At 40.6% G+C, this 24,887-nt stretch overlaps 2 protein-coding genes across 5 annotated transcripts in view; one reads left to right on the top strand and one right to left on the bottom strand.

Moving 5' to 3' along the window:
• Window positions 1-9,307, bottom strand: part of pdia5 (protein disulfide isomerase family A, member 5) — a 62,462-nt gene extending 53,155 nt beyond the window's left edge. The window contains exon 1 of the mRNA XM_078262423.1: window positions 9,201-9,307. Coding sequence (XP_078118549.1) covers window positions 9,201-9,266 — 66 coding nt within the window. The 5' untranslated portion in view covers window positions 9,267-9,307. The remainder of the gene's footprint in view (window positions 1-9,200) is intronic.
• A 1,291-nt stretch (window positions 9,308-10,598) lies between these two features.
• The window catches only part of sema5ba (sema domain, seven thrombospondin repeats (type 1 and type 1-like), transmembrane domain (TM) and short cytoplasmic domain, (semaphorin) 5Ba), a 191,755-nt gene continuing 177,466 nt past the window's right edge, over window positions 10,599-24,887 (top strand). For 3 of the 4 annotated variants that reach the window (XM_078262419.1, XM_078262418.1, XM_078262420.1), the window contains exon 1: window positions 10,599-10,969. The gene's annotated coding sequence lies outside the window, so the exon portion shown is untranslated. The remainder of the gene's footprint in view (window positions 10,970-24,887) is intronic. The other variant, XM_078262422.1, reaches the window with a different exon arrangement.

The following is a 24,887-nucleotide window of genomic DNA, read 5'->3' as shown; positions in this document are numbered from 1 at the left end:
ACCTGGAATGAAAACAAGCACCTTCAGGTGTCAGTCAGGCTCTTTTTCGAATTTTTATTCCCAACTGGGTGCATTTCTGAAGTGAGTCTGATGGGATTCTTAAGAAAGTACATTTTGCACATTTTCAGTAATTTTTAAAATTAACAGAGAAGCAAAAGGGTTTAAAACAGGATAAACAGACAACTTAAGTGCCCAGTTACAAATATATACTATATATTTCTGGCGATTTATCAGGCTTTCTAAGTATTATTGACATCATAGGTGGGCATTCAGTGCTTATGAGAGCGGGGAGCAAGATTAGAAAGAGATGAGAAGAGATGGCAGGCTGTCTTATCCAAGGGAGATAGGAAATGTTTTGCCTGATGGCCGCCCAGAAGGATTGAACTGGATTCTTACTTCATCGCTCACTCTCTCCATAAATGGTGAAACATTTACAATTGTCCTTCTGGCACATGGCGCAGGTGTGTTTAGGGCGTGTCCAAATCCATTTTTGCTAGTTTGACGGCGTAAAAAAGGGTCCGTGCACCAGGCGCATGGTTCAAAAGGGTTGTACTTAGTGTCTTCATTAATTCATAGTGTTTTTGGGCGTAACATGCAATAAACCAATCAGAGTGTCATCTCCCATTCCCTTTAAAAGCTAGGTGCGTTTGTACCTTGGCCCATTGCTATTATGACTGCGGATTTGCACCGTAATATTTTTATTTGTAATCTTTTGCATGCTTGTGTGCTGCTGCGCTTCCCTGTGTGTGTGTAACAAGCATGGTGTGTACGCACTGTGCACAAGCTTAGGCACATTCATGTGCTGTTAAAATAACCTTTAGACCAGGTTTTTGTTGGTCAATGGTGTGATCACTTCCTGCTGCCTCACGATAGTAATACGCCAAGAATTCACCTGAACACACCTCCCTGTAAGACCAGCACGCCCATGGGCGCAGGTGCATTTGCTATTTAAACAACGTGGGCGCTGGACGGTCTTAACAGCAAAAGACACTTGCATCGGGCTTTGCGCCCTTAGTCATCCTTATGAAAGAATTTCATCAAGGGAGTATTTTGTTTTAGATAAAGATCTGCTTTGAAAAGAGCTGATACATTTTTGTAAAATGCTATCTCTGCAAAAACCATGTCTTCAGAGAGATAAAAAGAAAGACTTCTTCCATCACAGTCTCTTAGAAGTATTGATAGTGTTTTGAACAGTCAACCGTGGATTGCAAAAAGTCAAAATCTAACACACTGTTAACTGACTTACTGGTCATGCATAAATCTGAAAACAACCACAGGTAATTAGTTCTGTTAATGTGCAAACAGACACATTTCTAAGTATTACCTATAGCATGAAATGTACCGGCTAAGCCTATATACCTAAACCTACAGTCGAGGCAGCTGAGAACAACACTGATGCTCTGGTCAAGACAACACTGCTGATGGCTGTGATACAACGTGCGTCATCCTTCTTCGAGCGTACAATAATAGAAAGAACTAGAATGTTTCCCCACAAAGCATTATAAATGACAGGGCCATTCAGAGTATGTATAGTACATTCAAATGAGTTGAAGGATAGAAGTAACCACAATTAAATGATAATAAAAAAAAAAAAGCTGTGATGTGGCCGGGTTGCTCAGTGGGTAGAGCAGGCGCACATATACTGAGAGGTGTATGCCTCGACGCAGAGGTCCAGGGTTCGAATCCGACCTGTGACGGTTTCCTTCATGTCTTCCCCCTCTCTCTCCCCTTTCTCACCTAGCTGTCCTGTCAATTAACGGCAGAAAAGCCAAAAAAAAACAAAAATAAAAAGCTGTGATGATAATCCAATTTATTTTTACAGTCTCTGAATTAGCACTCAAGTCTTGCTCCCTTTCTTACTGGGGCTGCAAGCCGTGTACTCGCCCTGCAAATGATGAATGTGAGCAAGTGATGATAAACTACAGCGCACGACTCCATTTTTTTTTCCTTTTTTTAAGATCACAGTAGTCTTAATCAAAACACTTCATCTAGTACAGTATCTCTCAAAAGTTCGGTTCACATGGACTTTTTAACTTTTTCCTCTCTTAAGGAGACATGATGCCTACCTTTGAGCCCAGGACATATGCATAACAATTTTTTGCACAATAAAATCTATTGAAAAACGTGCATTTTTTTATTTTCTCTCCCAAGTTAATGAATTAAAGTGTGCTACTTTGGCTCCGCTACAGCCAAAGTAGCACACTTTTTGATTCATTAACATTATGGGTTAACAGGCAAATAAAACGCAGATACAGATACTCTGCAAACTGCAGGGAATAATGGCCTGAAAGCGTGGTTTCCTGTTTGAATCACGGAAGAAGTTTCTGTAGGGTGACTAGGAAAGATGGACTTTAACTAGTTGCCAAGGGCTGGCAAGCTACGAGACAGACACTGGTGACTGGCCGCACCCATCTTGACTGCCGCTGCCGATCCCCGATCAGTAAAAAAAAAAAAAAATGCCAAAATCGGCTCCGATCCGACTGTGATCCTGACATCTGTAAAAACAGCTAATTTAATAAGATTTTCTTATTTTCAAGTTGGTATCAATATGAAACGTGTTACCAAGTCCAGTGTATAAGGATGTACAGAACAGCTCGTATGAATATTGTTCAGATTTAGTGTAGGTTATAGAGTTTTAGTTTGATTTAAGGACAACATCTTTGCTTCAATGACCTCTGCTTTCCTGTCTCAGCTGGCAGGTGACCGATACAGAAAAACCACACCAGTAACAACCAATCAGAGCTGGGTACCATGACAGCTCCGGAGGCTTCACTTGCTCTGCCAACACTGTTAGAGGCATTATAAATGGTGCTGCGCTCAAACCTTCCCAACACTGTCTTTTTCTATTATCACTACCTCCTCAACACACACTACAGTGGGACAGCCTCATTGGTACAAAGCAGATCAATGAAACCCACGCAGTTTTCACACAGCTACACAGGTATCATCGGGCTCCATCAGGAATGCTAAATGAGAAAGAGGAACACAAAGCAGAGTATACTAGAGTTGTTATCTGCTGGCTTAGCAGCAATTCTATCAAGCTGGCAATTCAAGAGCAATAATAATAATAATAATAATATGTTTTCTTCATGGATTTTAATTTGGCAACCACAATTTGATTCAGTAACAATTAGCCACAATTGTATATTAAAGCTTTAGTGCGTCACTTTTTGATATAAATGAACGTCTGTTACATTCAAGCCATTGGCAAAGAGTTGCTACAAAACTAATTAAGACTATCAGCTCCACAAAACTCTCTCTCTGTATTTCTCATTTGTTAAAATATTCTAAAAAGAGATACCAAAAGAAATGTTTCTATTATTTCATCACATGTAATGGTATGATACCAAACTCTGAAGACAATACAATTCAACAGCAACATAACCAGCGTTTAAAATGACCATACAGTTGCATCAACCTCTCCACAACAGTAAACAAAAACTGAAAATCATAACCTTTATGAAGGTAGGATTCATTGTAGCGTTACTGTTTTAGTTTTAGCAATGTGTGCCTACTAAACTGGGTGTACACCGATACTGATATATCTGTGATAAGCCAATATCATATATCGGCCTGTCAATACAGTATATCGGTCAGGCTCACAACATTAAAAGCAAGAGTTAATGAAAAAGGACCCTGGCAGATCCACCATGCTCAAAACCTGGGCTCTGTTTAAATGCCACAAAAGCTGCCAGCTCCCTTTGATGGCGGTCACAATAAGACAACAGCTTAAATGTCAACTGGTACGTACCAAGTGTGACCTCTCAAAAGAAAATCCATTCTCATAATTGTAATCTACCTGAAATTCTTCCATCATTGATCATACCACACGGCGACCGTTCACGTGATAACACATTTTGTGAACACATGACTCAGTGCAGGACAAACTCAGACTCAATACTCTGAGGAAATCCATTAGTGCTTTTGTACATCAACCTTCCTTATCCGCCATAAAGGTAGTTCCCGTCACGTTGCTGTAAAAAATGTGACGCACCAGGTGCCTAGCCCCTGCCTAAGAGCCCACACCTTCAGTCTGGTGTGACTTTAAAAAATGGCATCCAGTTCTAGGGGCAGTAGTGAATCAGCAGAATTCACACCAGTGTTTGTCAAGCACTTGCCTTGAGTTTCGTGGGACTAATGAACCAGTCAGGTGTGTGCTGGTGTGTGTGTGTGTGTGTGTGTGTGTGTGTGTGTGGACTGGCTGATTATAAAAGGAAGCTACGCAGCATCAGATAACACACAGAGCGCTAATTTAGAGGCTTTTTAGCTCTCAAATGAGCAGAGGAGCAATCAATTAGCAGCTTTAGTAACTATCACATTTCAGCTATCAGCGATGGAAGTCAGAGGAGAGGAGAGGACTACTAACATGCTAACAAGCCGCTGTTGTGGAATAAGACTGCTTGCTTATCCAACCTTTTTTTCCAATCAGATATCTGGTTTAAATAACTATTTTCTCATTATGGACCATGGCACAACTGCTTGTGTTAAAATAGCATTTAACATCGACTTCTTTTGTTAAATAAAAAATTACAAAATTATTGTTAATCCCTAAAAGTATGCACATTATCAACTTTTGAGAATATAATTATCATCATCATCATCAGGAATGCCAACTGTTTACAGTAGATCAATTTTGGGAAAATTCAACACTTTATCCTGTTTACGGACACACTACACAAAGACAAGCTCATAGATAGCAGATTGTTGTTTTATTTTGATGTTTAGATGGATGACTTTCAGTGTTTCTGTGTGCAGTTTGATGTGTTGATTGGCTTGGTTTAGCTTAATTACTGTATTTCCGTGGGCTCAGCAGCTCACAGGTACTGTAAAAGCAATATTTCATATTTTGTATTTGTTAATGTTACCAAGTTTTGGTTTTCAACCACTGGTTATGGATTGATGTACTCTAAGAAGTAGAGTTGGGTATTGTTTGGGTTTTTTCCGATACCGGTGCTAAAACAATACTTTTAAAACTCTTAAAAAAATAGGGTAATAGGGAATAGGGTATTTTACAATAACTTTGAATGCAACACGAGGCTTATTAGTTTCAAGTGTTGTTTTGCTAGGCTGCTTTTATACACTAGTAGAGCTGAAAAGATTATTTGTCAACCATTTTGATTGTTGATTTTTCATTTGTCATTTATCCCAAAATAATTTGCTGCTTTTTCTGTTCTATATTATTTCAAATTGATATTTGGGTTTTGGACTGGTTGGACAAACTGGTAACTTGATTATTAAGATAAAAATCAAACCATTAATCAATAATGAAAATAGGTTGCAGTCCTTAATACTAGCATACCTAAGACTAGAAACTATGAACGGACATGTTTTTTTTTCCCAAAAACCAAACCATATCTTTCAGATAAGCAGCGATCAGGGGGTAAAATCTTTTATGGGGGAAAAATCCATAAGGGCCACTCCCCCGATGGCTGCTAACTGTGTTTATTCTGTGAATCTGTAGACAAAATGTCTCTTGAAACAGGTAGGGTCACTCAAACATTAATTATTCTGTCCCGAAAAAACAGGGAGACAACTTTGGGCAAGTAATACATTATTCATTTTGTGTGTGTGTGTATGTGTAGAAAGTTCGATTAAATTGTTTTGACAGGCAGGCCTCTACCACCCAGAAAGCTGCCCTCTAACAAAGTGCTGCAGCGGTTTATCCCTTCCCTTGTGGAATCACCTTCATACACCCCACAGTGCTGTACCAGCACACACACACACACACACACACACACACACACACACACGTTGACTTGTGGTGGGTGATAAAGACAAAATTAGTCACAGCATTGTGTAAAATAGTGCATCAAAAAAATCCTAGAACCCGAAGGTGACATCTTCGAATTGCTTGTTTTGTCTGACCAAAAGTCCCAAACATGAAGATATTCATATTCATCCTCACATCAAGACGATTGGAAGCTACCAATACTGGCATTGTTTTGCTTAGAAATTAACTTAAAGGGGTGGTTCAGAATTTTGGATATACAGTAATGTTAAAAAATTAGGACACCCATGCTAAAGTTGACTAAAAAGAGGAATAAAAAAAACCATCTTTTGGAAAGTGATCTTAATGCCTTAATTAAAAAAATGAGGAAAAATCCAACCTTTAAGGACACCAATTTTCTTTGTGAATGAATAATGTATCGTAAATAAATAAATGTTCTTCCTTAAAATACAGGGGTCATAAGTAAGTACACCCCTATGTTAAATTCCCATAGAGGCAGGCAGATTTTTATTTTTAAAGGCCAGTTATTTCATAGATCCAGGAAACTATGCATCCTGATAAAGTTCCCTTGGCCTTTGATATTAAAATAGCCCCACATCATCACATACCCTTCACCATACCTAGAGATTGGCATGGTTTTATTTCAGTTAGCCTAATAGCTGGTTTGATTTGCATTGAGAGATGATCTTATGGAAAGTACCCCATGCCAATCTCAGGTCAAGCCTGCTATTAAAAGCAGTCTTACACATTCCACAGTACACCCGAGGAAAATAACTTATAACGCCAGACTATCGATGTAAATGTCTGTTGATAAAATAATGTTAGAAATAAAACTACCCTTGCATCTCAATGATCGCATTACATTTTGAGGGACTAGTTTCTCAGCAGCGGCAGAATTTTACTTAGCTCCGGTTAGTAGTACTGCGCCAAAAAGTAAACAGAGAAGCGCACTCCAGTCGGAAAACCTAGTAGCTTCTGGCTTGGACATCAAGATACCGGCGGAGACCCTACTCAAGTGGAAAATGTGTAGTGATCATTTTAGACCAGACGATTTTGAAAACCCCCACAACCTAAAGGACCACAAGTCACTGACAACAAATGTGGTTCCATCCGTCTTTCTAGATGCTGCACCAACAGCTACTGATGAACAGGTAATAACTTTCGGAAGGCTACTCTAGCTAATAAAGCTAGCCCCTTTCATAACGTTAGTCTAGCTGCTACTGATAGATTGGGACTGACAACGTTAGTGGAACGATACTGTTCAATGCATTGTGGAGAGTGACAACGTTAGCTAACGGTATAGCTACAATCTTGGTAGATACCTGGCTGGGCTAACCGCTAACTTTAGGTAATTTCTGACAGAAACGTCATGTAAATTGCTAGCCCGTGTGCTTTCATGTACCGGTAACGTTATGTGAGTTATAGCCTGGCAGAGTGGAATTAGTTGGAGCTCACAGCGGCAGGTAAATAAACTTGCGTGATTGTCATGTAAACCGGCTTTCTCAGTAGCCTAGGTAATATCACTCTGCTGCTGTAGCCTATGCTACCAACTACAGGGAACAAAGTATAACTATTGCAATGCCATGCAAGGGTAGTTTTAATTATAACATTATTCTATCAACAGACATTTACATCGATAGTCTGGCGTTATAATTTATTTGCTTTGGGTGTACTGTGGAGTGTGTATGACTGCTTTTAATGGCAGGCTAGCAGATACTGTTGACTTGCGCTAGCCTAGCACCAACGAACTCTGCAAATTGGAAGGACTGGATGAAAAGTGTTGAAAACGGTCTCCACTGATAAATAACAAAATTCTGAACCACCCCTTTAAATTAACAACTGTGTCTTTTTTTGATAGTCTAATCTACTCTAACCTAATTAATCAACTAATTGTTACAAAACTTGTAACAGTGTTCACTTGAGTATTCAGATTCTCATGCTGCACACTTCAATTCATGCTCATCATATTAATTAACATGGTTGTGTTTGACTGTAAAGGATTAAGAACCAAATATTAATAGGATGACTTTACTTATTTTATCCAAGTAATTTTGGTCTCCTAAAATTGGGGTACTGTGGGTAAAAGGGCTACAAATCCTACACCGTACATCTGTTGTGTAAAACACTGCTGAATTTTTACCTCATAGTCACAATTTAATTTCATATCTAATGACCTGAGGCACATTGCCAAACTATCAAATGGTGTCTCTGTTAAATGTATACAGAGTGCACTGTACATATACACCCAAAATCCACCCTTGTTTGCAAAGTCTGCCATGCAACAGGAAGCAGAGCAGGACACAGAGCAGTCTGCTTTTATACTCAGTTGCCAGTTTATTAGATACACCTAGCTACATGAAGGTAGGATTTATTGCAATACTGTTGCATTAGACTGCCTTTCTGCTAAACGTATCTAAAATATTGGCAACTGAGTGTATGTCAGAACTTTAAATGTATTGTCATCACTATGAAAAGCACTTTCAATTGCTCTTACACTTGAATGTGAACTAAAAGTCCTCTTCTTGGGAGAAAGGCTGGTGGATACAGTTGAAAGCTCCAGGAATAGCTACATATGATGGCCCTTGTGTTTAGAATATTAACCATAGACTTACATACAGTAGTTCTTTAACTCATTTATCAAGCAAAACTACCATTCACTGCAATTAAAAACTCGTGGGTTTTGGACTGGAGCAATTTGAACACGTCACCTTGATCTCTTTGACATTCTGACAATGTATAGAATTAAATTAGATTAGATTATATTAATATATAGATAGATTTTATTTTAGATTAATATGTAATAAAATGAATTGTTACCAGCACTACTTAAACCCATTTTTTGCAAATGACAACAATGTTCATCCATTGAGTTAGTTTATAGTGACCTATGTCACATGACATGGAAGGATAACGTACTTCTTCCAAAGGATACTTTCTGTCATACAAATAACAAATTTGTACAGTAGCTAGCTCACACCCACCCCCCAAAACGTTTGTGAAAGTCATACACTTTCGAACTTTCAATTCCCTTTACAAACTCGGAAGACTGAACAGTTGAGTTTCCGTGACTGTGAGTCATGCTGTATTAATAACAATAACCTAAGCTATTGCATGAACGAAACAGTAAACAGGAAAACCCCCGTTTACACAGGCGACCGTTTACCAGAAACCACTCTGTGTGGGCAGTTTACTTACACATAACCTTTGAATCCAGTAATCTTAACGTTACCTGCGCAACAACAACCGCATACCACCCGCATCATTACTAGCTAGTTAAAGCTGAGCACCAAGTTCAGTCAAGGGCTGTCAACTTTACCTCCTGCACGGACAGGCGATCTATGAGACGCGATGAAGAGCGATTTTGTTTTTTTCTCCTGAATTCCTTAACGGACACAAACACCCTTCGCCATGTGCGAGAATGTGACAGAAAAACCATTGCAGTTTACATAAAGGCGAGGTTTATTTGACTCACCAGCAACACCAACATGAACATTTTCACCTCTCTCATCCGACTCCCGTGGCGGTTCCAAGAGGCCATGATGCCGTTGCCACGTCTGGATACGCAGGCGCAATCGCTTTCCCATGGATTCTTGGGCACGGCGCAAAGCTTTATGGGAAATGTATTTGTTGAGGGATATTCGGCGGAAGGTGTTTAACCTGCCACCTCCAACCAGCCATATACCCCTTTCATGTTATTTGGATAGCTATGAGTGTAAGTACTAGTAGTCTACATAATTCTTTTTTTGCTCAGCATAATGCAGCCATATTGCAAGACAATTAATTACGCAAGATGGTAATTTGGAAATTGGCTTGTGATTGAATGGCTCTTAATTAGCCTTGCTCTTTATTAATTCGATGCCCTTTGCTTTAGAACATTTGGTTTGATTATAGCCGTAAAATGTACTCCACTCAATCTCACTTATGCGGTGCTTGGGCCAATACGCCATACAAATAGGAGCCTAAATGCATATAAAACGGACAAGAGTTTAAAAAGTCCAAAGTTAAAAAAAAATATATATATATATGTAGGCCTATCTTTAAATGTTTTTGTTTTTTTTACATAGCCTACTCTATGCATATAGGCTACAGAAGTAGGCTACATATAGAATATAACAGAAAAACATGGAGCATTTATTTAAATGAACCTTATTTTGTAGTTCATTTTGCCCATCAGGTTAAGCCTATCAAACTGAGGCGTAAAGAAAGAAAACAGCATGAATACGTTCTGAACGGATATTGGGTTGTAGGCCTACTACTGATTGTTTCCTCATCACTACTAAGTCATACCGTGTTTATAGCCGACACTATGCGGTCACAATAGAATAGATTGTGGCGGTTGTTTGTGCAGCGGGCCTATCATTCAAGATACAGCATAAGAATGTTTTTTGGATGAAGCTTACAAGAATAATAATTCATACGCCTGTTTAAATCCTACATCCGGATAGTCACTAGAATAGAATAGAATAGAATTAACGTGAAACATTCACTTAAATTAGCCTACTCATTCAGTTCACTTTAGTTTGCCCATCAGATTTCTTTGCAACATGAAAATGAGGTATAAAGACATACAACAGTCTAATTTAGCCTTATTCATTTTCTGAATGGAGTTTATTGGCTACTATTTTTCTCAGCCTACATCTGGCTGAATAGAATTACTTTGGTCCAGGGTAGGCTACAACGTGTTTACTGTTTGAACAAAACAGCAAAGAAAACATGTCAATGCCCAGTGGAGTTGTATTGCCAGGTAACCCCCGCACACTGACACACAGCAGGTACTCTGGAGTCCCAGACAACAACATGCAGGGCAGATCTTTCCCAGAAGTCTTTTTGTCTCTCCCAGGTCCACGCTGTGATCATAGATGCTGTGATTCACTCTCAAACACCGCCTGCCTTTGCTCTGGACGGACGCGCTGTTGCGACACTCTTCAAGCTCTCCGGGGGTGTCCATGCGCACTTCCTCCCTATTGCGCTTGCAACTCGGCCCTGTCTTTGCTTGCTATCCCCCCTCACTCCCCCACCTCCCCCTGTCCCCCCTCAACCCGGTGGTATCGTCCGACGCTCAAGGAGATAGAGCGCAGTTGTCGGCTGCAGGTCGCTTGGAGAGGGACGCACACAGCGGCTGAGGACACAACACTACAACCCGTCTCTATTCTGTCTCTACTGCTTAGAGTGCGAGTCTGATTCTCTCCCCATCTCTGCCTGGCATTGCCATCAACTTGGGAAATACAAACATCTTCTAAGGTAAAAGGAAAATCACTTTTTCTTTCTTTTCTTTGGCAAAAATACCCGAAAATACTGGTAGAAAAGCACTTTTGAGGTGTGTTGTGCAGCAGTTCCCAGCTTAAATCCCGCTTTAGATTGACACGGTAGCCTTCAGGCGAAATGGATGTAGCTCGACTTTGATTGGGGTGCTGGATTTTTAAACCGACACAATAGCCTGCTTGAGTAACCTGCTTAGATACAATTAAAAAAACATCCTCCATCAATAATGGATTGGCTGCTCATAAGATGTAGGCTACAGCCATGCTGTGGGGTGCGTTTTTCTCTGGACGATTTTTCTATCAGAGCAATGTTTGAGCAATGGGGCGTTTGTTTTTTTTTAAATTGTAGCCTTAATGTTAAACACTTTTCTGCGCTTTTGCCCAGTTTGGCTGTTTCAGGCGAGATGATTTGTCCGTTGATAGCATGTGTTATTCAGAGCAGTTAGCAGTTCCTTTATGCCACGCCAGTTTTACTTTCCACTCACGTTTCATCCCGGGATCAGAGGAGCATTTGTGGGCTGCAGGAGCTGCCTGTGCCTGCCACATTAGCGCGGTTTCAAACTTACTTTGTAGGCTACTGCACGCTGCCCTGTAGTTCCGATCCAGACGAGATGTGAACTTTAGAAAATAATCTTCAGGGGAAACTTCGTTGATATGATTTCTCGGGAAAGTGGATTGTCTAAGTGTTGTGCGTCTCACTTGCAGTTATTTATTCTCAAATGATCTATATTCAAAGTGGTAACCTAATTTGGGTCACACATATGTGGTGTAGCATCTTGTCTTTTTTCCAACTTTGCTTAGGCCTATGAATATTGTCGTCCGCCTTATAGACGGCTCATAATGACCTCATTGCTTATCAATTCCAATTTGCAAATTGGCTTTTACGCGCGGACTGCGCAGCCGTTTTCGCACATTCAGAGTGTTTAACATTCTTTTATTCTTTCCAAATCCCAGCAAACGTTCGTGCGACTAATTCTGCATGAAAACACTCTAAATCAGCTCAGAAAGTCATTATTCATGAGCTTGTCACATGGATGAATTGCTTCCCAATTTCTCGGAGACATTTCTGATCTGTTTTATATTGAATTCTAAAGAGGGATAAGTGTCCAACAGAATGCTGCCCAGAGTCGGGATGTCGAAGAAAGAAATACAGTTTTATAAAATGGGGCATTTCCCTCTTAAGTTGATTATTCTGAAATGCATTGTTGGAGAGGGAGACGGTCTGTGGCGTTGCAGAGCAACAGAGGGCAGTGTTGAGTAGCACTGTACAGCTGTGATAACACCTTGCCAGGTGAAGTTTGGTGCATCATGTGCTAGACCTGAGATCTACCTAGGGGGTCCTTAGAGTCACTGCAGGTGGGCCTCCAAATTATTGTTAATATTTTAAGTTTTTTCAAAAATAAAAATGGCTTAACATGAATCCAACATATTATTAGCTAATATAAATCCCCATTGATGATAGGCTTACTGGCCTAGGTAGTAACAAAGATAGCCATCCACAGATACAGTATATTCTAAGGATTCACTGTGCGACATGTATGTTTAACATTAAAAGATGGTTTGTAAAATCATGCTGACAATTATTATTTTAATAGCTTAGTATTCTATGCACTAAAAAGCTATGTATAAAGGCTTTAGGCCGCCCCTACACTTTATTGTAGGCCCAGTTTAATATGCAACTTAATTATTTTTTTTACAATATTAGTAGTAGGGGGTCCCTGCTACATCTCTCTTTCAGTTAAGGGGTCCTTGGTTTAAAAAACGTTAGCGAACCCTGTGCTAGACTATCTGCTCTGCTCTCCACAAGTGAACACAGAGTTCAGCATACCCGCTTGTCTGTGTGCTGGAGCAAAGGTGCAGCACCTATTCAAGCTTCGACAAATGAAGACATAATAGGAACATTGCTTTAATGGATGTGTGATATTTTTTTTTACTTCAGGTGATTAAATGTCAAGCACTTTTGAACGGGCTTTTAGCTGTGGGTGGTTTACTGGGAACTGCTCTCAGAGACATTTAGTCCATAGCTGAACATGTTCAAGGCTTACAAATATCACATTCACTCGACTAAATTAATCAAAACACCTTATTCACTCGAAAGCTATTTTGCACCACCACCACTGGGGCTTTTAGAAGCTTTTTTTTTTTTAGAGATTCACTTGTTTTCATCTGGAACATTTTATTGAGCCCCAGTGGTTCAGAGTCTTCAACAGCATCAATGAAAGACACTTTAATATTCATTAACACTCAAATGGCTCTCAAATGGAACTGAGCATGGCTGGTTTGAGTTGTGACAAACGTGTCCGATGGCATAATGAGACTGTTTTGCAGTTCAGCTTTGTTTTTGTTTTTGTTTTGTTTTTTTTAAACCACTTTGCTTCTCGTTAAAACATGACACGGACAGAAAATGTTTATATTGCTGTCCCGAAATCATTTGCTAACTATAATTAGTCATCCAATGAATCAAATATTCATATTACCTTGCTACAGTATTATTCCTCAAGTAGACTAATAATTGCACACAACCGTAGCACGTAATCCTGTTTTAGTCTGTCCTGTTTTCATAAACATCCTAATTCTCCCTGTCTGGAATTCGAAACTGCAGTTGGCACAACTCTTTATTTTGCTAATCAACACGTGTGAAAGTCCCATATCATATCCCTCTTTTGATTGATATTCATATATTCCCGCATGTTTTATCAGGCCCACGCTTGTCTAATGGATGATTAATGCTTTTGTTATTTGAAGAACTGTTTTAGTATCCTGGGTCAGTCCTTTGAAATGGAAAACAGGTTTTCATCTTTGATGAACTTATGAGGGCTCTTGACAGGTCCTGGTGGGGGGAACCAGACCAGCAGAGCAAAAGAGATCTAAAACAAAACACAAACTGGAATGAAACCCATCACCCCCCCCAACTCCTCTTTAACCACCTCTGTGTTCACTGTCCCCTTCTTTCTTTCTATAACTCCGTCTCTCCTTGATATCTATGTAGTTACAGTGAAAGTGTTTTTGATTATACGTAGAGGTCTGTATCTTCGTGGCATCTGATGTCGACATAAATAATTCATTTTCATTAACTAATATGGTAGATGTGGAGTACTCGATGAGCCGGCAGCTTCTTCATCAAAATTTTAATGATGCATATTTAAACTTTGCCATGTGGATTATTCCTGTTGTCGGGCATCATTTGAGAGGGGACAAACGGATATGAAAGTTTAATGTCTGGAGAACTTGATCTCTCCTCTCCTCCATCTGATATTACCTCTCTAAGAAAAGAAAACAATGCCATGTTCAGTATGGCCTTACCTCCATGATTATATGAGTGTTGATGTGTGTGTGTGTGTGTGTGTGTGTGTGTGTGTGTGTGTGTGTGTGTGTGTGTGTGTGTGTGTGTGTGTGTGTGTGTGTGTGTGTGTGTGTGTGTGTGTGTGTGTCTAAACAGATAACAGACGGATAAAGATAACATATGATTCAGTCTGGTCTGAGGTAACACTCTTCACATATCTTCAGGTCTATAAAACTAGAAAATTAGTATCCCAGAGTTGACAGACTGTTTTGTCATTTCAAGGTGCAGCTTTTCACGAACCAAAACCAAGGAGGAAAGTGACAACATCTACAGCACGATATTTCTGCTGTTAGCCTGTCATTCAGCTGTTTGGCTTTTCATGCACGTCAAACAAGCACCCCAGGACATCTGTCGCTGCTCATAGGGAACCAGACTTCAGTTTATTTATGCGCTGTAACACCTCATGCTCTTTTCTTGAATCCTACTTGAGAGCGTTCACAACAAAAATGCATTTCCACGCCTTAAAAACCCAGGAAGGATACTCTTAGAACAGCTGCGAGGCAGTGTGTGGCTAGCTGAGACGTGCTCTGCTGACCGTTGATCTTGATTTTGCTCCCTTTTTACATTCCCTGAGCCTGGAATGTGAAAGTAAAGCGGAGAGATTTTAGCCTTTTAAAGTGGCCTTCTTGAGCAGGATTCACATGGTAATTAGGTCAGGGCACACTGAGGAAAAACAAAGCTGTCTGTATGCAGAGAGAGCAGAAAACATACTGCGTTTTTTGTTAAGATGTTTCAAGCAGTGGAGTGGAGAGACACGCAGTAAGATGCTTCCTTAAAGTGTCTCTATATATTCAGGAGACTGCAGCCACGTTGGAGTGTCTGTTGCTCTCTGTTATGTAAATATAATGGCAGATTTGAAATCACAGTTTGTGCCACTGTGATTTGTGGTGGCAGCCCTGTCCTCAATATTCACTGTGGTCTTTATTCCCAGAATACAAAGCTCTGCTGCCTTGTCACCTGATTGTGATTATGCTGTCCCACAGTGCTGACATAAATGTTGCCATTTCACATTCACACAGTCTCCGAAGCCTGATTGAGGTCCTGCACCTCAGTACACCTCATTTTATTATCTCCGGCGTAAGCCTGGAGGAAATCATGCATTCGGTCTTGTGTGTGTGTGTGTGTGTGTGTCTGTCTGTCCATTTAATCTCACATTCTGCTGGACCCATCAGTCTCATATTTTTTGTGCATATTTATTCATCAAGGACCTTTCACGGTTGCAGTGATTTAACACTTTTTGAAAAAAAACTATTTTATTGATTGCTCTGTTTTATACCGTCATTAGCCGCTGACTCCTCAATCCTCTTAACAGGCCGGTAGGGGCCACAAGTGATCAACAGCAAATTACCTGGCAAAATGCATTACCGGAAATCGGCAAGGCTAAAAACAAGCCTAGTCTGTTGCGGGCCACATTTTGGCCTTTGTCGTGGCTCAAATACTGACCTCCATAGAAAAATTTGAACTGGAGCATCTGCAGCTGTTATGATCCACTAAACGATACGAGATGAATAAATTCCAGTTTTTGTTATCTTCGCCGCTATCTTGAGTGAAGGAAGGACCACTGAGTGAGATTCAACCCTTCACCTGGCGGAGATCTACACTCTACTGAGTGCACATTTCTAGTTGGAAATTAAAGCATTCCTCAGCTGTTCTACAACTTCTGCAGAAACATGCAAATCTTTGCTTGGAATTGATTTTTTTGTAGGTTGATGTGAGTATTCTGTGGCCAATTTTGTTGTCAGCAACAAATTGTAGTCTGACAGATACTTTGCTTCAGTCCAACTAACATCCTGATGAGAACCTGCCTTCGACCTTAGTTCAGTCTTTTGTTCATGACGGATTAGGTTTGAGGGGAAATGTGTGCTTGTGATAACCAGACAGTTTGAGCCGTCAGCAGAGGGAAGCCAGCGGTCTGCGTGGTGCAGTCTGAGCCAGTGAGTGGAAATGAATAATCCACATAGTCTGTCTGGTTCCCCCAAGCCTCCCAGGATCTCATTGTTTCTGAATGTAGAGTGCACATGCCATGGCCTTCGCTTGCAGTGTCTGTTTGTAACCTGGCCTCTCTCTGCCTCAACACACAACCTCGTCGTCTGCGAAATCCGATACAGCTAGAGATAAAAAGACCAAGCTGGCTGTCAAGCTGAAAATAAGCTTGTGAGAAGAATGTTCCATCAAATACGTTATTTATTATGGTTAATGTAGTTCTAAATGGATAATTAAATTCATCAATTAGGCGATCAGTTTATCATTCAGGGTATTTATCGTGCAACAATGTCAAACATTTGTTGCTTGGACAATTTTTATTTAAAGATATAGAGATTTTATAGACTGAACGATTAACCATTTAATAAAAAATTGACAAACTAATCAATAAAAATAATAATAATTTGTTGCAGCCCTGGTTTGGTGTCCTGTCATTGCACATAATTCTCAAATTTGCTGAAAATCATCATGAATCCACAGCCACGCGGCGTTTCTCCTCTTTTGGTCATTTGAAGGACTGAAGGTGTTTTCCTCAAAGCGCCAAACTATTCAGTATTTTCCTTCTTCTCACACATTCTCATTGTTATCCCTCTTGGTAGTATAAGAGGTGTGTGTGAGTGTGTGTTGTGTGCAAGCATGCGCTCATACATGCATGTGCGCATGCGTGCATGTCTGAGCAATTTGATTTTTCCCTTTGTATGCGTGCGAAGCGGACGTGAAGGCATGTGCCTTTTCTCTCCCGTCCCTCCTCTGTTCAGCCCAGCAAGGTCTGAGCAGGGCGAGAATAAAAGGGGCGCAAGAGAAGGAGAAAGTGCTCCCACAGTTGATTTGGCCATTGTGGGGGGAGGAACACTATTCCCATTGATGCTCTGGACGCATGGTTGAGACCCCTAGAAGCTTTAGGAAGGGAGCTTATTCAAGGCTTGATGTGACCCGGAGGACTGGGTTGGAAGATGGGTGTTGAGCCCATTGTGGGGATGGTGGGAACATTGTCCTTGCTCCACTGCTTTAATACCACTCTGAACCACTGGCTCTATGAGCTGGACAGGCTCTCAGGTTGTCTGTTTTTGCTTTACAAGACACTTGAGAGGTCTCTTATGTTAGAGGTCTCAAAGAGATCTGAGAAACATTATCTTAGATGCTCCCATTACCATAATTTTTAATTTAATTTGTCTATTTAGTTGAGCTTTTGTTTCGATATAATATCAAGATCCTGTTATGAGAGTTGATAATCTCTCAGATTTTGTAATATAGTGAACTAGTTTCATGTTGTGCTTTCCATGGTCTTAAATGCTATTTTTCGTCTAATTCGTCACCCAATGATATTGAAATTCAGGCATTTAGACAAAAAAATACCTCTTGCTATTATATCAAATTGGTACAATACGTTAAGTGAAAACTGTGTACATTCTCTCAAACCTGCCACCAATAAAATGTTTGACAGCACAAAATCAATCAAGTCATGTTTAGCGTGACAGAAGTCCTGTTCTGACATAAATTACTAGTACTAGTATTTCTAAACATTTCTGTTGTATGGCATATCTCTATCATATACGCTGTATGGAATGCATGTGATAATGTGCCATAGAAACCACTGACTGTATAAAGTGCACAAGTTTTGTTACGTGCCTTCATCAAACTATTACTTTTGTTTTAAATCCTCAGCATTCCTCTTAAGGATCTCTTTTACTTTGAAAAGCCCTATTGTGCTCTGCTTTAAGGAACCCTCCTAATGGAATAAGGCTCATTTTACCCTGCCGTACCCTCTTAAATGGTTATATCTCTTCCAAATGGAGTTACAGGGCGAGAGCTCCTGTCTTGAGTCTGTGCTCTGTGAAGTAATAGGTTTGCAGTAAGCCCTCCAAACAAGGAATGGATTAGGACACATTGGAAAACTCATGTGGTATTTATCTTGCTATGTATTTACACACTGCAAGGAAAAATACTGACTTCATAATATGTTTTACCACTTTTTCTATTGTGTTTGGGATTATTTGGCATTAGAGGCTGGCATGATTCAGTTTATCATCTGAACAAAACCAGTTGGTTTGGAGGCTATTAGCTAAAGCAGATCAGAGTCCCTGATGTGTTTACCTAAAGTTTTATTAGCGTTGGTTTGTTTCCAGTATCAGACTTTGATGAACTGCCTCTGATAGGTCGTATAACTGGCTCATTAGAGAGCACAGCACATGCCTCTCTCTGGTCAGCAATCTGGTGTTTGTGAATGTGCCTGTTTGTTAGTTTGCATATCCATGTGTTTGTGTCCATGTGTCTGCGTCGCTTTCCCATATTTGCAGTAATGGCTGGGAAATCAGCAGTTAGCAAGAGCAGGCAGCTGGTCTCCGCTTTTACCGTTACCCACAACCCACCATCCCCGTAGGCCACGTGTAATTGGACAACCACTTTTCAGACTGTTATTTGCAGTATGAGCCTAAGGATTTTGCAGCACTAAAAATGATGAGAGCAGTTATGAGATGTTGGCTGGAAATGCAATGCTATAGCTAAATTCACTGGAGAGTAGAGGGTGACTGGGGAGAGAAATTCCCATCAAGGTTTTTTTCCATGTTCTCCTGTTTTCCTAATCCACATACTGTAGATTTCCTCTGAACCTTGTCAAGTTTTGCATTAAGACCTGACCATATGACCTAAAACTGATAATGATAATGATGAATGTAACAATAATTTTCAAGAAAATACATTGGCACATGGGATTTTTTTCCCAATGTTAGCTCAGCTCTGAATTGTTTAATAAAGGAGTATCAACAGTTAAGGAGATACTTTTGATTTAATTTCAGCTCTGTGTCATGGCAGTGTTGGCAATGTGTTTAGATGAATGGTTTGGCTGCCTTTCATGGTGCCAGTGCACAGAGCTTCCCATAGAGCAGAGCAGCGGAGGTCTGCCACGATCAGCCAAATGATGCGAAATGCATCGCGGAGGTCTGCGGCACCGGTCATCACTCCACAATAAACAGCAGAGCAGAGGATTCATCACCAGTAGCATTTTAACTACTGAAGAACACAACATGGACGGGGCCAGTGACATATGTAGCAGCTGGAATAAATTAAATACACTGCAGTACACAGATATACAGACACTGCTGGTGCTGTTTTCTGGTGTCTGGTGGTTGCTTTATCATTCCACTTTTCTTTTTCTTTTTTTTCTTATTTCCTTCTCTTTGACAATTGTATCTTCCCCTGTTAAAATCTAGATCCTCGAAATGTGTTATTACTGGCCCTGACCCTAAGACACAAAGCCTGCGTGTTGGACAATTACATCTCCTCAGCTACCGCACTGGAATCTGAAAAACATTTTGTCACCTCATGTTCACTTTTTGAATATATTTCATGAAACACGCTTGCTGACCTGATAATATCATCTTTCAGATGCCATTCACACTGTGTTCTACATTCTTCTCAATCCAAAATAATCACCAGCGACGATTTCTCCAACAATCTCCTTTCAAGGTCTCTGCTCACTTTGTCTGGGAAAACAGCGTTCAGAGTGTGTACATGATACGGCGTGGTTCTGAATTGAGAAATGAGTGACAAAGGGAAGCAATAACAGAGACCACATATTCTGTTGTGTGGCAGCTATAGGCCTTTCACATCTCAGATGCCAAAACATCTCAAAATTCTCACAGACAATCAGACCGAGCTATTATGCAGTGTCTGCGTTTGATAGCTTTTCCTATTTGACCAGGGTAGCTATGAGCACCAAGCTCTACTCCAGTTTAACCTGCCAGACATTCAGGAGAAATTATTCTACTCCATCTTTTGACCTTTTTGTTTGGCTCTTGCCAGAAATCTTTTGGTCTTAAGCCAACAGACAGACTGGAGTTTTTCTCCACCAAAGCGTGCTGATTTGTGATTCATATTACGTGTAAGCTGTAGGCTAGTTTCTGGAGTTGAGGCATGCAAGGGAATGGTGCTGCAAGAGTAGCTTTAATCAAGAGCTCATTAGTTAACTGGTGCTGAACATGAAGAACATATATGACCACACGTCTATAAAATGAGTCTAACAGCAAACACTCAGTGCAGACCCTTCAGTATAAGACCTTTGTCCGCATTTGATGTTTGACAGCTGCAGTGCACTATAAAAAGGTTGCTCTGTCTGTCACCAGTGACAAGTCTGACAAACGGGTAAAACAAATGTTTAAGTCAACAAAGTGGAACACAAAGTTTGATACATGTAAGTTCTGCCCCCTCAAGCTTCAAATGTTCAATCGTAAACACATTTTTGAGCCCCACTACCTCTAGAGCACCGCTGAGTTTCGTTGGTTTTGGTAACTATGACAATAGAAGTGGCTCTTGGCAGGGGCAGGGGGGTCTGTTTCAGACTTAGGCTGACAGAGAAAGAGAGGAGTGTGACAGTGATTAATGTCCCGGCAGAAACAGAGACAGTCGACTCTCAGAGCCCAGTCGTCTCCATCAGAGTGTTAAGAAGCATATCGGCCCCCAACCAACACAGCGTCTCACTAGCACAAGAACGTAAAGGAGTTTAATCACAATCATTTGAATTATTTATTACACAAAAATCTATTACTTTTTTGACTTGGCGGATGAAAGCTGGAGTAAATTGAAATGTTGGATTAAGCCAAGAAGGAAATTAGATTCACCTGTGTGTCTCCTAAAATCAATCCTTGTTATCCAGCTGATTAATGGAAACACATTTGTCTCAGCGTCCCCGTCTACCGCTTGCCTCTTATTCCGAGACATCAAAGAAGCCGAGGTGGCCTTTCAGGTGGCGTGGGGAGAGGGGCTATTTGTGAACTGTTGAGAGTCACGTGATCCCCCGGTTTCCCTGCAGCCTGTTAACAAGGAAGTGAAGTGATGGAAGACCAGAGGACAAATGTCTGCATGATAGAGATAAGCAGCCAGCCATGCTTCCTCGTTCCACTATCCACCCCCCACTCCCCCAACAAAGACACACAGTGTCTAGATCTTTGGTCAGCAGGGTTATGGGTGATAGGAAACTTACAGTATGGGCCTTACAGACATCACCTATTGCATTATTTGGATAGTCTGCTTCTGTACTTGCACATACAACCATACACACATGTACACACCTTATTCTCCCTTCATGTTGGACACAATTTTGTATAATACCTCAAAAGTATTTCCGCAATACCTGTCTTTCATGTCCCCCACCTCTATCTCAAGGTCCATTAGAGCTCCTTTTGAGGATCTTGGTCTCTGCCTGGGTCTTCGCACTTCAGCGCACTTACCCTCCCCTGCCCCTTTACTCCACTGCTCCCCCATAACAGTGCAAGGAGCTGAAAGGAGCCTCTGTTGGACTGCTATAGTGCATAGTGTGTGTGAGTACATGTACTGCAGTTAATGCTTATCCTCGGAGGGAAAAAAGCCTCTTACTCTTCACCTGGTGCCCCTGCCCACCACCTTCAAACACTCTTTGCTCTCTGTGACTTGACCCTCTGCCCCTCCCATCTTATGTCGATAAGCAGCCCAAAGGAGCTCAAAGCCCACAAACTATGTGATTCCAGTGTAAGACTTAGTAAAGACATGATGAATGAGCTCCAGGCATACACACAGTGCTTTGTGTATTCATTCAACTACAGGAGGTAACATTACCTTGTCATTTTTTCTAGCTTCTTCACTTGACCTCAGTGGATTAAGTGTGAAGGCCTGTTTTCATATTCCTGTACACAAAATGCTAAAGAACCACAGGTAGCTTCGATAGGAAGGAAGTGGAGCACTTTGCAGCAATGTGTAAATCAGCTGCTGGATGTTTGATGGCAGAGTAAATGTCTGCCCCCGCTCACAGCAGATTGCTTTTGCTAGTGTTGGCCAGCAGCCCCATTCATCACCCACCACGAAAGCAGCTTTAGTCAAACCCTTTTTAAAACTATGGCTGAGGTCCCAATACTCAGCCTGAACCTACAGTGTCCTCAAAATGAAAAATGTAAACAGCTTTTTGGAATCGTCAACCACGTCTTCATTCAGTAAATGGAGAAGGCTCAGATGTCATCTCAGAAACTAGGTGTTGGAAAAGCCAGTCAGGAGATAACAAGTAAAGATGTGTTTTATGTTTGAAAAAGAACTGAAGGATTAATTACTCAGCGGAAAATGTAAAAAATAATAATATAAAAACTAAATTGAACATCAACATTGTCCTTCAACATGAACAGCTCTCAAAGATGAAAAGAGACTCATCCAATGTTTAATACCAAGTAGCATTTTGCTGCTCATACCTGCTGCATCTCTGCAACAACAGCTAACCGTATCTTACTGTTACCTAAAGCCTGACCCCAACCACAGAGGGCAGTGCTATGGGAACATTTTAAATATGGTATATCTTGTTTTATTAAAAGTTGCATTGATTTAAAATTTTCATTTGCATTAGAACACTTGAGAGCCAAATAACTTCATAACAAGATTACACCTCAGGGGCGGTTCTACATTGAATTACACCCAGGGCGAGACCCCCTTCGAGCGAATGAAGAATTGTGTTCATTGTCTTTTGAAAATGTTGGAGGTGGCGATTGTGGAACTCAAAAAGTGTGTTTCCTGTTGTAATTGCAATAGTTAAATAACTGGATTCTATTAAGTGTGTTTTTCAAATGTTCTAATGAAAGATTTGTGCAATTGAGAAATATAATTTTGTCTTTCACTTATGTTTGTATAATATATATATATATGTGTGTGCCAAAAATATATACAATCAGATATATAAAAATTGTAACAACAGCAGAGAGCAACAATAATATAAATAAAATATTAAGAATAATATACAAATAAAATATAGAATAAATAGGCCTATTCTAAATAGCACAAATCCTTCATCACACAAATGTGAAAACACACTAAAGATAATCTAACTGTTAGGCTACACTATAGCACTAAGAACAGAAAACACAAACTAAAACCTGACCTTTCTGGCCTTCCTTGATGCAAAATCATCAATGATGTTATTGTATGAAATCTGCTCCCCTATTGAATGCTCACGGGCGCACGCCCTTTAAAAAAAAAAATAGTCAAAAAATGTTTGCATTTCAGACGGCCGACACGAACACACACGCCTATCAACTCGATAATAAAGCCGTAAAGTAGGCAAGGCAACTTTTCAACTCAGGATAGGACTGAGATGAAAAGTTTAACTGACACATAACCGCGATCAGCTTCGTGGGTGCTCAGTATTTGCGGAGCACCAACGGTATCGGCGCCTATGCCCAGCAACCCGTTTGACCCAGAGGTGAACTGTCCCCCGCTCCCCCCTCCCCTTTCCCCTTCTCACACAGCTTCTCTGTGCAGTGTGCACACGGCACCTTCTTAGCAAACAGGGGCGCAAATTTGCCAATTCCCCACACGGTGAAATGATAGATAATACAGTAGAAAACAGCTTAGAGGATTTTTTTTTTTAAGTGCTCTTGCCGCCCCCCATGGGTCATAAAAAAATGTGCCCCGGGCGGCTGCCCGCTTCGTCCGTGCCAAAAACCGCCACTGTTACACCTCATATATACCCGCCTAGTCTATATCCTCGACGTTCCACTTCCGGGATTGCTCCATTGCCGATGGAAATTCTGACGGATTTCACTCATTTAGGCCGGATATCTGTTGCCTTGGGCTTCCTTTATGTTGGCATTTTAAACTCGGTTGATTTATGAGGACTATGGTTAACTTTTTCTCAGATCTCTGCAGGGTAAATCCAGACAGCTAGTTTGACTATCTGTCCAATCTGAGTTTTCTGTTGCACGCCGTACACGTTCCACCAAAACAAATTCCTTCCCGAGGCTATTTTGCAGTGGCTTTTCCCAGTGCTTAGCACCGCCCATGATGATTGTGATTGGTTTAAAGAAATGCCAATAAACTAAAGCATGTTTTAATCCCATCACGGAATGCTGTGTGGACTAGCCAGACCCTCCTCCGTTGGAGGAAGGTCTGGCAAAGCGAGACTAATTCTCACCTAATAAAAGTTATGGGGAATGTGTTAGCAAACAGCTGTTTATTTACCAATCCAGCTGACCCAAAGCAACATTTTCCAACCAAATATTCACTCTCCTTTTATCTCTTATTTGATCTCCACTAACTCCTTAGAAAAATGTCTGGCTCTTTAGAGCACTACACCATGAAACTATATAGTATGTGCATTAAAACCAAAACAATGAGCTAAAAGAGGCTAAAAAGCTGTAATGTAATCCAAAAAACAGTTACACAAGAGTGGTTATTTTATATTAGGTCAATATGGATATCTTAAATGGATTCAGAAACCACAAGGCTTTATTTACCTAATTTACTGACACACAGCTGGATGTAAGGCTGTATAATGAAGCTAGGTAGCTGAATACTTAGGTCACAACATTGCAACAGCACTAGTAATTACCACGGGGTCAAACAGGCAGATGTGTGTGTTATTTAAACACATGCTGCTCTCTCATTTGCTGCGGCACTCTTGGTTTCGCTTCTCATTTCGGCTCCAGTGAATTATGATGCCCTCGGGGAACAGTGAGAAGACAACAGGAGAGAACTACCTTTCTCACAGCTCTATCAAACACTGCTCAGCAACTTTCACGTTGCAGACATTTGTACTGAGGGTTTTGGAGGCTGAAATCCTTAA

The sequence above is a fragment of the Sander vitreus genome, chromosome 11 (genome assembly GCF_031162955.1).
Source record: "Sander vitreus isolate 19-12246 chromosome 11, sanVit1, whole genome shotgun sequence".
NCBI classification, from domain to species: domain Eukaryota; kingdom Metazoa; phylum Chordata; class Actinopteri; order Perciformes; family Percidae; genus Sander; species Sander vitreus.
The sequence above is the reverse complement of the archived record's forward strand: the minus strand, read 5'-3'. Positions and strand labels throughout refer to the sequence as shown.